The sequence below is a fragment of the Anopheles aquasalis genome, chromosome 2, assembly GCF_943734665.1.
Source record: "Anopheles aquasalis chromosome 2, idAnoAquaMG_Q_19, whole genome shotgun sequence".
Classification (NCBI taxonomy): Eukaryota; Metazoa; Arthropoda; class Insecta; order Diptera; family Culicidae; genus Anopheles; species Anopheles aquasalis.
The window spans coordinates 9,677,501-9,691,007 of NC_064877.1; the positions used below are offsets into that span (position 1 = coordinate 9,677,501).

Here is a 13,507-nt window from a genome sequence, read left to right on the forward strand (position 1 = left end):
TGTCGAAAGTTTTCACTCAAAGCGATTGGGTTGATTACTCGCTGGGAGGAGGAAGCGAGCTATCGTTTTCTAGGGCATCCGAGGAAGAGGCCATCAGTTGCTAGATCCCGTGCTAGCTGGGACGCACAAATTAGTTCGCCAAATTTTTAGTTCCGTAGTGCCGTTATCTCTCGTTATCGCTTTTAGTTCCGTAGGTTCTGTATCTACCTCATTAGTTAAATCAATCCGTTTGGGCGATGCCATCTGGTAGTTCATCCAGGTAGTGCGCTGTTTTGGTGTAATGCGTTTGCTCAGTTTTTATTCCCCGTCCCTGGGTGACACGTTGTTAGTAGATCTGTTATGGTAGAATATGTTCTTGATACTCGTTTTTCAAAATCAACACACCACTCCCGAGGCGAGCTGACAAGGAGGGTAAACAATTGTAAAAATAGTAATAAGACAAAAACAACACAAAGCTTATCATCGTAGAAAATGGGTCCCGAGGCCCTCTTAAAGCAGGTGCGATATCAGATACACGGCAGCGATCCATTATCGGTGGGCTACTGTTTCCCAGTTTCCTTGTTAGATATCCTTTTTCTCCATCTTCCTGTTCCCTCTTTATCTCTCTGTAAATATTGTTGACCACCCATTGTGTACATTATGCGATTATGCGAAGGGGCAGTAGTGTGAGCAATCGAGAAGACTTGTTAGATAAACCCGGAATTATAATCAATACTATTTCGAGACGTGCAAGAGGAAAGAGAAAGAGAAAATGAAAGAGAAAGAATGGGAGAGTAGCTGGAAGCTGGGCAGATTTTAAACAAACCAATTCAAACAAGCGAAAAGACCAAAATCAAACTAGTACTACTAATCGAAGGCGAATGCGTTGCGCCAACCAATCGTCTGGCGCACGCGGTGATTCCCGATGTTGTTGCTCTGTTGCTTGCTAATCTATTGGCACCGGTAGTAGGGTAAGGCATTTAGATATCGTAGCATATGGGAGTCGCGCGAAGCCAAACCGACCGAAGGAACGCGATAAAGCGCTGGAGCGCTCCCATCAATCTCGATCCTAAGCAAAATGTCTGGTAAATCCGGTGCCACCACAGAAAGTACGGAATAAAAGCACGTTTGTGGAAAGGGAAGCGTTCCACAAAAAACCTGAAAGGATGACCAAGTATTTCATTAGAGTAGAGGTTCGCTAATTAATTACAGCGCTGTGCGATGTCCGCTGTGATCACATCAAAAGGTAAGTGCTGCACGAAAACTCACAACAATTCGTCCGAAAGTCGAATGCAGCCGAATACGTTCTATTGGGCTTCTACTGCTGCTGTTGCTGCGCCGTGAATTAATTCGTCCTGTTCCAGGCAGTACTTACCGGGCTTCATGACTTCATTTACATTGCACTCGAATAGGTTGAGTGCATCAGAGTGAAATGTTCGAATTCACTAGGACGCCGCTCACGCCCATTGTGTGGCATTCGTCGGAAGCTGGAAATTACTTTTGCCCAAAAGTTACACGAGCTAGTCAAAGGATCCACCGAGAGCGAGGGAGGGAGAGGAGCCGTACTCGAATAATAGACGCAAATACCGGGCGTAGATAACGTAACCAGGGTAGCCTACCACACTGCCGGCCCTTGTTCTTTGACCACATTACACTCTACAACCAGAAACAACCAGCGCCAGCGAGCGGATCGTCTGTTTTAGCCTATTCAAATTGAAAAGAGCTTTCTCCCGGCTACTTGTAAACACTGTGCCCACGTAACGCCAGCACCAATTGACACCATCGGGTTAAGTTTTTCCATTTTCCAGCTCCCATGCACCTTGATCTCGCTTCAAATTCAATTTCCACCCCAACGTGGTAGTTGAACCAACTACCGGCCGAGCTGCAGCGTGCTGTGTGCTGGGTTAAAAGTTCGCTATGATCAATCAGCAGAACAAACAGGACGCCCAATAATGAACTGCAACGCAGGAAACTGCACCAGCTAGACGTACGAGCAGCCGCATGCAACCGTGACAGTCCAGGGCGTCCAGGAAAGAGAACTTTTTGTTTCCCAATTGGATCGTCAGCATGGTGGGTAACATCCCGGTAAGTTTCATTCCCACCAAGCAACGGAATCTGATTAAAAACTACAAACAGTTAGCGATCCGGCGTCGGAGAACTTTTATCCAATTTAGACTTTGGGTTTTTGTGCGCATGAAATCACGAACGCTTGCCGGGGTTTTCTCGTCCCTTTGTTGGGTGGCCCATTCGTGGAACAATGATCGTGGAATCGATGTTCTGTATGCTAGACTGCAAAACCTCTTTACAGACAATTTACATAAAATTATTGCCAGCAGGACAAGTGTCCCCAGCTGAATCGGTTCCCAACGAACACGGTTCAATGGTAGAGTCAATCAAAAATCGCGTAAAAACGATAACGAAACTCGCAACTCATGCACGATACGATTATAGAATCAAAACATTGATAACATATCAATCTTCTAATCCGCCAAACCGTACCACCAGTTTCCAGTCTGCAGACGATCTTCGCACCTTCCGCTATCTGCGTTCAGGTATTTTTTTTTTTTAGATTATCGAGCCAAGCGAGAACCAACCCCCTGTCGAGTGTGTCGACCATAAAGGGGGGAGGGGTGCTTTCAGATAAGAGTTCGCGAATGCGGGTCGTTTCAAATCTCTAAAGCGGATTTTCCTCGCTGCGTACGATAAGGTTCGATAATTCGGTCAACAAAACAATGGCTCCACAGGTAGGGTTCGGTCAGTGTTGATCGAAGTGTTTGAAAGAAAACGTAGCTTCCGTGAAGAGTGTATCCGCAAAGCGAGACCAAACCCGAGAGACTTTGACGACGGCATCATGATCCTGACCGCGCTACTCGTGGGAACGTTCGTGTTCCTGCTGATCAGCAGTCTGATCGAGAGGCGAAAGTTGAAGAAGATAGCAAAACACTTCCCCGGACCGAAACCACTGCCCATCGTGGGAAATTTATTGCAGTTTGCCTTTCTGGACATTCCTGGTAAGTGTTGAGCCCAAATCATGCTCAATCAGGTGGCGTAATTTTATTGGGTAATCGACAACGATAGCTTAGAGTCCCGCCCTGTCGTGCTTCCATAAACGTGCTTCATCGACACGTGGCGTGGCATGGGTTTATCAATTGCCCCTTTGATTTCTCGGTAGAAGAATTGTTGGCCACGGTTAGATGGCTTTCATTTGCCCGGAACGTGTTAATTTGCAGTCTGCCAATTTTCCGTCGTCTTCTGACTGCTGAAACCAGAAGTCTCTCACGTAGGCCGAAAATATCTTTTTCGCGTTGTCATGGTTGTGACAAAAAGAGTAAACACGGCCGATCTCTTATCTTACACGCGATGGAATTGGAACGGGCGTAATCCAACACTCACTTAACAATATCAGCTGTCGAAAGGTCAAAGGTATTACCTGCCTTATCGATAGCGTGAGCGTCTTGCAAGGGTTCCGGGTTGTGTCATTCTCCGCCCCTCCAAGAAAAAAAAACACCTTCTGATAATGAAACCACTTTCTCCCATCACCTTCCAACCAATCGCAAGGCATTTTCGAGAAGGTGGTCGAGCTGCACCAGAATTATGGCAAGGATTTCATGATGTGGTCACTGTTCAACTGGACGGTAATCATGATGACGAGCCCCAAGAACGTGGAGAAGGTACTGCTGGCGAAGAAAACACAAAAGTCGCTACTGTACGAGTTCATCGAACCGTGGCTAGGCCAAGGCCTGCTGATATCGAGCGGTGAGAAGTGGTTCCAGCGGCGCAAGATCATCACACCGACCTTCCACTTCAAGATCCTGGAACAGTTTATCCGATCGTTTAACACGGAATCGGACACCATGGTGAAGTTGCTCCGGAAGCACGTCAACGGGAAAGAATTCGACATCTACGACTACGTGACGCTGATGGCACTGGACAGCATCTGCGAAACCTCGATGGGGACGACGGTCGATGCACAGCACAATCCCAACAATCAGTACGTCCAGAACGTGAAAAGGTTCGTAGTGGCACGAGGAGAGGTTCAGGAGTGATCGTTAGTCTTTCTTACGATGATTGCATTCTCTTCCCTCACAGAATGGCCGTTCTGGTGTTGCTTCGCACGATCAGCGTTCTGGGGCCGTACGCAACGCTGTACAATGTGTTTCACCCGAATGCCTGGGAGCAGCGGCGTGTTATAAAGCAGCTGCACCACTTTACCGATTCCGTTATTCGCAGCCGCAGACAGCAGCTGGCCAGCAGCAAAGCGGAACACGTTAATTTCGATCTGAACGAGGAGAATCTATACTCGAAGCGGAAGCTCACCTTCCTGGATCTGCTGCTCAACGTGAACGTTGATGGAAAACCGCTGAGCGATCTCGATATCCGCGAGGAGGTGGACACTTTTATGTTTGAGGGCCACGACACGACCACCAGTGGCATCTCGTTCACGATCTATGAGCTTGCACGAAATCCGGACGTGCAGGAGCGTGTGTACGAGGAAATCGTTTCCATTCTGGGGCCGGACCACAAGACGGCGGAGCTAACCTACCAGAACCTGCAGGAGTTCAAGTATCTCGATCTGGTGGTGAAGGAGGGTCTCCGGATGTACCCACCGGTGGGCATCATTGGCCGTGCGTTGGTAGAGGACTTGGAATTGAGTAAGTGTCACCGAATTCGAGGACGAACTGATCCGAGAATCCTATTTAAAAATCGTAACTGTTTTCTACAGATGGAACCATTGTGCCGGCCGGACAGAACATTCTCGTTCCGATCTACGTGATCCATCGCAATCCCGAGATCTATCCGAATCCGAATCAGTTCGATCCGTCCCGATTCTCCGAGGAGGCCGAGTCGAAACGGGGACCGTTCGACTATCTACCGTTCAGTATAGGCGCCCGGAATTGCATCGGTCAGCGGTACGCGCTGATGGAGATGAAGGTCTCCCTGATCAAGCTGATCGCCCACTATCGCATCTTGCCGGGGGAATCGTTGAAGAAGCTCCGCATCAAAACCGATCTCGTGCTGCGGCCTGACATTGGCATTCCGGTGAAAATTGTTCTGCGGGAGTAAGGAACCGTCTTTACTCTGTGTTTGCTTCGGAGTGCGCCTTTATTGAAGCAAATAAATATAAGATATCGTACATCAAACAACGAAATTCGGTGGGATTTAAGCGAATCTTTCAGTAGATTAACCCGCAAAAAAAATTCCGATACGTAATGTTGTTACCACACAAACCAGAGACCACAGACAATCCGAGGCAATGTAATTTTCCGAACAACAGATCCGAGGACGTTTAGCACCCGAATGTCCTTGGAGCATGATTGATTATATCACTCAACATCAATTATGAGCCGGAACGTACTCGGCAACCGTTGATATCCGTCCGCCACCAATCAACCCTCTCTCGATCAATAAAAATGATTAATAAATTTAACGTCCTCCGAAAATGGCCACCGTTGGCGAAGGCAGAAGATATGAAGAGATGTGATGGACCTCATCACTAGCGCACGAACAGGCACACAGACACGCATACATACAACGACAGCATGCTCAAAAGGGATGTGATAATTCAATTAATGATTTGTCAGCGATTCACACTTCATCGTACTCCGCCCGGAGGGTAATGACAAACGAATCAAAGAACGATAGAGTCGATTTTCGTGTCGAACTGGTTATTCGGTTTGCAGGACAAAGCGGTGCTCCACCTGACAAACAGAATGCACTTCATGGGCACCGGCTATTCGTTATCAGTAAACGGTTCGATTGAAAAATTAATTACTTGCCCCAAATCGTTGTAATTATGAGCTCCAAAATTGGTCCGCCGCGAATGAGGTCACACTGGTCCAGAGTGCCTTTACGATCGGTTGTATTGCAGACACAAGAGTCTGGTTCTCCCTCTTCGTACGAGATACTCGCGGACATCTATAAATTAAGATTTATCGTAAAATTGGCCGCACCAAGGCAGCCCAGAGAGGGAAATGAGTGTGTCGCGATCATTTTGTAATGAAAAACAGCGCAGTTATGATTCTGGTCATCATGCTCGAGTTTGTCGTGTACCGTTGGTGGTCACGATTCATCATTATTAGTGGCCAAAACATACTTAACGGTATGCTCTTCCATAAGATTGGAGTCTCGTGAAGGAGGTACGCTTGCTCGACGGTCGCATTGTCATGTCGATAGCAAGCTATAAAATATTAAACTGTCTAGAGCAAAATTGCTGTTTTGAGCCGAAACAATTTTGGAACCGCGTTAGTCAGAATGGTATGTTGATGAGCTACCAATGACACCGCTGCCTTATATGAATAGCTTTTCAAAGGAGCAAACACGCAATTGCTTTGGTGTTTCCGATTGTATTAAGACTAAACTAGTAGAGTAGAATATTTAGCTCGATTCTGATGTATTTTTTATTTATTTTTATGAACATTCATCCATTTCATTAGCTCTCTTCTCATAGCTCTTGGATGGATGCAAACAATCAATAGCCAGCGTATTATTATGAGGTTCTTAAATAGATTTATTTCTACTTTAGCGTAACCCAATCAACCGAGCACAAACGTTTCTGCCGAAAGCGCTGAAAACAAAGTGTGTTTTTTGCTAGAAAAATAGTAAAAAACAGAGGAACGTAACATTGTGAAGAGCATTGCATCCACCTCCCTAATACTGCACATGCCCAATGCCTAACCGATACAGCGTGTCACAGGATGGCATCTTCATTTGCTGCGCCTGCTGGAACTGGGCCCTGCTACCGAAGCTCTTCGCCCGGCCAATCATGGCGTCTCGGTATGCCCGCTCGTTGCTGCACGCCCGCTTCATGTACGTCAGGTATTCCTCCTCGACCGAGTACTCGAGCCGTCCTAGCGATCCTTGATAGTCATTGAGAAAGTTGCTCTTCACGTAGTACGGTATCTTGTGGTTGAGCGTATGCCGTTCGACCGAGTACTTGGTGGTCTGCTGCAGACTGTAGAGGGGATCGCTCGCGAAGAACGTGGACAGCAGCGAGACGACGATAAAGCACAGGATCAATCCGAACACTAGGCTCGGCTGGCTGCCGGATCCTTCGCCATGGTGCGAAGTGCGGTTAGCACGCGCGCGATAAAAGTGATGCTGCTGTTGTTGCTGTTGGGCGAATCCGCTGCCAAAGAACATGTTGAACAGATCGTTCGGATTGATCTCAGATTCGAAATCGGGCCTGTACGTGAACCCGTTCTGGCCAAAGCCACCGCGCGAGCTTCTAGGTGATGAACCGAACGATGAAGATGTCCCGTTCTCCGCTCTACCGTACAAATCGTAGGCCTTGCGCTTCTGCGGATCGGTCAGCGTTTCGACTGCGTTGCCGAGGGCCTTGAACGCTTCCATAGCACCCGGGGCCTTGTTCTTATCGGGGTGTAGCTGCAGCGCAAGCTTCTTGTAGCACTTCTTAATCTCCGTGTCCGGGGTGTCCTGCGTGACTCCGAGCACTTCGTAAAAATCTTTACACTTCTGTACGCGCTTCACAACATCTGCCTGCTCCTGAGTATAATCAACGTTCAGCTTTGGTTCTGGCGGTTTTTCACCATCCCGGTTTACGGGTTTCCGACGGGCGGAAGATGCACTACCCGCTCCTGCGGCCGATCCTGGTGCTCCCGTACCAGCGTTTTTTATCAGCTTCAACAACACATCGGCCCTCTCGAGCGGGTACAGTGTTTTTGACTTTTTCAGAAGCTTCTCAGCCTTCGTCGTGTCTCCCGCCTTGAACGCTTTCAGTGCAAGGTCCACACAGCGCTGCGCTTCGTCCTTGTTGACTTCCATGATTGTACTGTGGATTTAAAGTTTGCTTACAATCCGCACGGATTTATCCGCGACTATTGCGTGACTAGCGTGTAGTCTTCGGATCGCTATGGAACGTGATGGCCACACGTGTCCCTAAGCCGTACAAGCGCGGCTGACGAAATTCTAATCCCGGGTAGAGTGCTTGGAAAATCGATAATTACATCAGTGACACGACCGTCGTCTCGGTTGTCTCGATATCATCATCGTTTGCTTCACTCCAAAGAACCTTGGCAGATCACATGAGCACGGGCCACATCCCGTTGACGGTTTCTTCGGCGAACGAATCCTTTTTCTTTATCGACACGGAGCTGCTGATTGTCCCTGCAATGTATGGTAATTACTTGGCAATTCTTAACACAAACGCACAACGAATTTACCCCAAAAAAACAGGAATGAGTTTTTTTTCCTTTATAGTTTCTTCTTTTACTTATTTCTCTTTTCCAATAACCCCTTAACCAACACTCGTACAACTGTCAAAACTGTCAAATTGCTTCGAGTAAAAGTGGTCGATAACACGCACAGCGGGCGCACGCATCATTTTAACGCAAAACCTTTTTACAACTGAAAAGTGTTCAGTGCGGTAAAAGAGAGGAAACTCGTCAATACGAAAACGAACATTAATTCTATATTTCCGAGTGAAATTATTAGTTTGTTTGTAAAAGACGAGAATGAGTAAAACATAAAAACGGTGAAAAGAAATAAATGAAATAATTTGTTAGGTGACATGATAAAAAAGTATCAGCCGGTAGAATTCCATATCCATCGGTGGTTGGAAGAAGCGGAGCAACAGCAGTATCACTTTTTCGAGCGCGCGGGGGAGCAGGCGCTTCTGATAATTCCACTTAGAGCGCGCGCGCGCTTTGACATATTAATGACGTGGGTAGAGCAGCCAATTATGTAGGGATCCGTTCGATAATCGGTAAACCGTATTCCATACATACACACACACCCCTTGCACTCAGAAGCTCAACCACTGTCGGCATTACTTCCACCAACCGGAGATCTCACATTTCACCTCAGGAAACGCCCAGACCCATTCCGACGGATATGCAACTCCACCTTGCAGAGTCTAGTAAAGAGAAAGAATATATTATTCCAAAATGTCATACCACTTCTGGCGATTGTTTATCTTTCGATCTAAAAATAACGCTGTCATCGCGACATTTGTAAGGTTCTAATTACGTTCTTGAAGGAGTCACTTTGCAAAACCTTACAAATGTCGCGATGACAGCGTTATTTTTAGATCGAAAGATAAACAATCGCCAGAAGTGGTATGACATTTTGGAATAATATATTCTTTCTCTTTAGTAGACTCTGCAAGGTGGAGTTGCATATCCGTCGGAATGGGTCTGGGCGTTTCCTGAGGTGAAATGTGAGATCTCCGGTTGGTGGAAGTAATGCCGACAGTGGTTGAGCTTCTGAGTGCAAGGGGTGTGTGTGTATGTATGGAATACGGTTTACCGATTATCGAACGGATCCCTACATAATTGGCTGCTCTACCCACGTCATTAATATGTCAAAGCGCGCGCGCACTAAGTGGAATTATCAGAAGCGCCTGCTCCCCCGCGCGCTGGAAAAAGTGATACTGCTGTTGCTCCGCTTCTTCCAACCACCGATGAATATGGAATTCTACCGGCTGATACTTTTTTATCATGTCACCTAACAAATTATTTCATTTATTTCTTTTCACCGTTTTTATGTTTTACTCATTCTCGTCTTTTACAAACAAACTAATAATTTCACTCGGAAATATAGAATTAATGTTCGTTTTCGTATTGGACATTTTTTTATTTATGATTAGCCTAACAAAGAACACAGATTATTCTAGTAGTTTTTAAAACGTCGAGCATCGAGACGCGTGCCTTTACTCGTCGGTGCTGATAGTTGCTGTTAATAGATCTAGCTGATAGTTATTCTTTAAGACATCTGATCTCCTGCCTGTCTGGATTACTACCACTCTTGTTCATCTATCCTCAGCCGTCAATTGAGATAGGCTGTATTTTACGCGATAATTCCGAAAAACCATTGAATCCAATGACGAAAGAAATTAAACACATAGGCTATTTCTTTTCAACAATCTTCATTTTGTTTTCTAATTGATTAAATAATCCCAAGCCTTTTGGAACAACCTAAACGAACCAAGCCATGAACCTTGCGATTGGTGTCACTCGGTACAGCTGTACCGAACCATCATCAATGATGCCACTCACGACACTGACTGAGAAAACCCAAGGAAAACCTCCAATAACGCCTTCTCATTCACCCCTACGATGGTGCTTGCAGTTTGTTATGCGACACTCTCTGTCATGGAACACAGTCTCTCATTCTCACACCCTTTTCTAGCCGATATCTACTGGAACATATCGGTTAGGGGTTGGCTGGGCGGGGTGGTCCATCTCGGTACATCTGCACCGAGCGAACGAACGAACGAGCGAGCGAGCGAGCGAGCGAGTGCTATCCAATAGGAAGTGAGACGCGAAACAAGCAATCAGCTGTTTTAAGTACACATGCACCGAGCAGCTTGGAGCTGAGTCATGGTGCTTGCTGCTTAGTGGTTTTGCGTCGTTCATCACCCCCTTTATCGCGGTCTCGCTTTCGCTCCTGTATGTAGCGTTTGGCCGTTTCATTTGCTCAACAGATTGAAAGTAGGAACAAGAGGAGAGTTGCAGGAATTTAACGACATAAAACCCCTCGGCGAGTTGGCCTCTCGTTCTTTTACAACTCCGAGATCAAACAGGTTCTGCACTAGCCCATGGCCCATACAAACCATACTAATTCTCAGAACCACTCGCACACATACAAACGCGCCTATTTCAGCATCCAAACCGACTAGCTCCCCCATAGGCTGCGTCACCGCTGGAAGCACGAAAGAATTCGCGAAAGCAATCCGCCTCGCCCAAGAAGCACAGCGAGCGAGCAGCTCGACTTACGCAGATGAATGAAACAAAGAGCAACCGCGAGCGAGAAAAGGAGGAAGTTGAACTCCACACTCGCCGGTTCTAAAGGGGGAGGACAACAAGCCGCCGCGGTTCTGGGTAGCTAACCCGGACGTATCTGTTGAATTTTGCAAGAATGCTCCATGACTCAGCGCCTTTCAGCTGACGATCATCCGCACGCTTCGCTTCGCTCATCCTCTTCCTGATTGCCGTTGTCGTCATACATGCTGATGCTGACTAAACATTGCGTCTGTAACAGTGTGTGGTGATGTATTTCCGAGAACGTTTCGAGATCTCCAGTCAACCCGACCACAGTCGCCCGGAATGACAAAGTGATAGCAACCAAAGGTCGAACTGTTATGCAAATGTACATTTTTGCGTCTCTTCTTTGATCGTCTGCTTCTTGCACAAGATGGGACAAGCTCCTCGACCGCACTTACGATCCCGTCAAACATAGCTGCAGACGACTTTAGTCCGACTTTCGCGATACCCGGGACAAAGCCAGCCCGCGTGCAACGCCGGTCATTGCCATAGCAACCGTACCGCGATCGGCAAACTAGTTTCTGTAACGGATACAGATATGCAAATCGCACTGCGAGATCCTCCCTTAATGTGTGGCTAATGTGTGAGGAGAAAAATGCGTTAAAAATAGACATTTTTTGTCCAAAAGATTTACGAAAACATCACGTTTCTTTCCCAATTTCCGTGTCACATCAATTCCCTTCCCAAAGCAACGCGCACGTCTACTGGGCCGCTTGTAACAGCAGCGGATGTGGTCAACGGAATTAGCTAGTCCACTTCCTGCAAGTGGACTTTGGACGACGACCGAACCCAAACTATACGCTGTATCATGTCGCGGACACCCGGTTAGATGCGTGAACTTGATCCGAATTAACGACGAGGAGTGGACGCTCGAATAGCGCCGTACACGCGCGTTGCCTTTGGATTGAGGTCAGTCCCTTCGCGAGGCCAACCGCCGTCAACGTCCCAACCAAGGGCCATTCAATCACCACGGGGTGTAAATATGTGTGTGCGGGAGTAGTGGTGAATTGTTTGCTCAAACAGCGTGACATTTGCTTCCTTTCTTCTCACAACGCGCGCGCGACTGTTTGGAGGACTGGCAGAGGCGACTGATAACGGACCCATCGGAGCCACACTGTAACAAGCCAAACATAACCTAATAAAAGGACTGTTTGATTTATGATTCGTTGGGTCGAATACGAAGCACCTTGGCCTGTATTGCGTGAGCATTAAAATAGAAACATGAATTCTAACTAACTATACAAACATAGAAAAACGCTACGCACATTACACAATTCACCCAGGACTTTGCAGTTCAAACGAAAGTTTGAACTCAATGAATGAGTGTTGTAATCGTAACATTGACGGGGGTGTGTCGAGAAGAACACCAACAATCCCTCCCTCTAGCCCGTTTTATGTGATGCAACTCCAAGCAGAGCAAGTTCGCAGAGGGATGCAGACGATATCGAGGGCGGGTGCGAGTGACAAAAACAGAAAAGGACAATCGTGTATAGTAGCAGTGGCGAGTGGATTGAATTAAACATAGACAGGACCTGAGAGTTTCCCAGGGGGGGGGGTCTCCAAGGACGTGGGCTTGACTTGTTGCACAACCACAGGACACGGAGACTGGCCCCGTGTCCGGAGGCGTCCAGGTCGGGCCTCTTTCTTCTGTTTACAACCATCGCCTCCCACGGTTGCGGAACAAAGGACCTTCTCCTTCTTGTTCACCTACGTTCACCGTGAGTTAGTATGCATTACATCTCGTTTCGTTATGTCAGTTTATTATTATCTAATGGAAAACATTTCGCCTTAGCTTACGCCATTACGACCGAACGAGGACGGGCCGCTATTTTTAGTGGCATGCGGAAGGATTCCAAAAAAAAGAAAATTTTAGATTGCAGGATCAGGACGAAGAGGACGAGGAGATTAATTTTATGCATTTTATGTTTCAAGAGGAACATGATGTTGTGCTGCAGCATTTCATCAAAATGAGTTGCCCATAAACCATTTCAACGAATAGTAATGTTAGAACTGAGACCAGTTTTCAAACAAACGGATGTTGAGTAGCATATCTAGTTGCCTGTTGGGTGAAGAATTAATAGTCGTCTAAACTCTTTTTCCTAATTCCTATCTGTTTGAGATAACGAATTGAATCTAATACTAAAGATTGAAGAAGAGTTTTCTGCACAAAACATTATCAAAATGATTAACATCCTTTAACAGTAACACACCTACCGTTACCGCCAGTTGGCCTAATGAAACGATCTTAATTAAATGCTTCTTGAACCCGATAGGAGAAGTCATGCCAAATGGTGTAAGGACCTCATGAGACGTTGATGAATACTAGGGCAATCTCATTATCCATTCAAGTGAAACTCAACACCCCCGTACGATACCATGCTTATCACACGTATGCGACGACAACCACCAACCATGAACTGTCTTCAAGGGACGCCCAAAGTCGCCCGTCGAACACCGTGTTCTTCTGTGGCGCTGCCCGGGTGCACCCCGCATGATGATCAAGCCCTGCTGCCGTCCTTCGCTTCTGTTTATCACCATATCTTCCACCACCCATCGTATGGGGGCGCACGGTGAATGACATGGCGTCGTGATGAGGTTGCTTCAAAACATTTTTTTGTCACCATTTCGTGATGTATGCATGGATATTACACGCTGCACGGTCTCTCTCTCTCTCCCATTCTCATTCTCTTTGTCTCCCTCTCGTAATGATAAAAAAGGACCAGCAGCTGAGTAGAACCAGCTGGTGG

The 13,507-nt window shown here is 46.9% G+C and overlaps 2 protein-coding genes across 2 annotated transcripts; one reads left to right on the forward strand and one right to left on the reverse strand.

The window, feature by feature from the left end:
* Positions 1–2,830: 2,830 nt before the first annotated feature.
* On the forward strand, positions 2,831–5,043 carry LOC126581519 (cytochrome P450 4d2-like). Its single transcript, XM_050245226.1, has 4 exons — positions 2,831–2,990; positions 3,538–3,991; positions 4,069–4,631; positions 4,703–5,043. The coding sequence occupies exons 1-4, from the start codon at positions 2,831–2,833 to the stop codon at positions 5,041–5,043; spliced, it is 1,518 nt and encodes a 505-aa protein (XP_050101183.1).
* A 1,318-nt stretch (positions 5,044–6,361) lies between these two features.
* Positions 6,362–8,244, reverse strand: LOC126570831 (dnaJ homolog subfamily B member 1-like). Its single transcript, XM_050228867.1, has 2 exons — positions 8,160–8,244; positions 6,362–8,103 (listed from the first exon to the last, which is right to left on the reverse strand). Exon 2 carries the CDS (start codon positions 7,759–7,761, stop codon positions 6,628–6,630), a length of 1,134 nt encoding a protein of 377 aa, XP_050084824.1. The 5' UTR covers positions 7,762–8,103; positions 8,160–8,244; the 3' UTR covers positions 6,362–6,627.
* Positions 8,245–13,507: the final 5,263 nt, after the last annotated feature.

Coding starts and splice junctions, on each gene's coding strand:
- LOC126581519 (XM_050245226.1), top strand. CDS start 2,831: ATGATCCTGACCGCGCTACTCGTGGGAACGTTCGTGTTCCTGCTGATC. Junction 2,991..3,537: donor TGCCTTTCTGGACATTCCTG/GTAAGTGTTGAG, acceptor ACCAATCGCAAG/GCATTTTCGAGAAGGTGGTC. Junction 4,632..4,702: donor GGTAGAGGACTTGGAATTGA/GTAAGTGTCACC, acceptor TGTTTTCTACAG/ATGGAACCATTGTGCCGGCC.
- LOC126570831 (XM_050228867.1), bottom strand. CDS start 7,761: ATGGAAGTCAACAAGGACGAAGCGCAGCGCTGTGTGGACCTTGCACTG.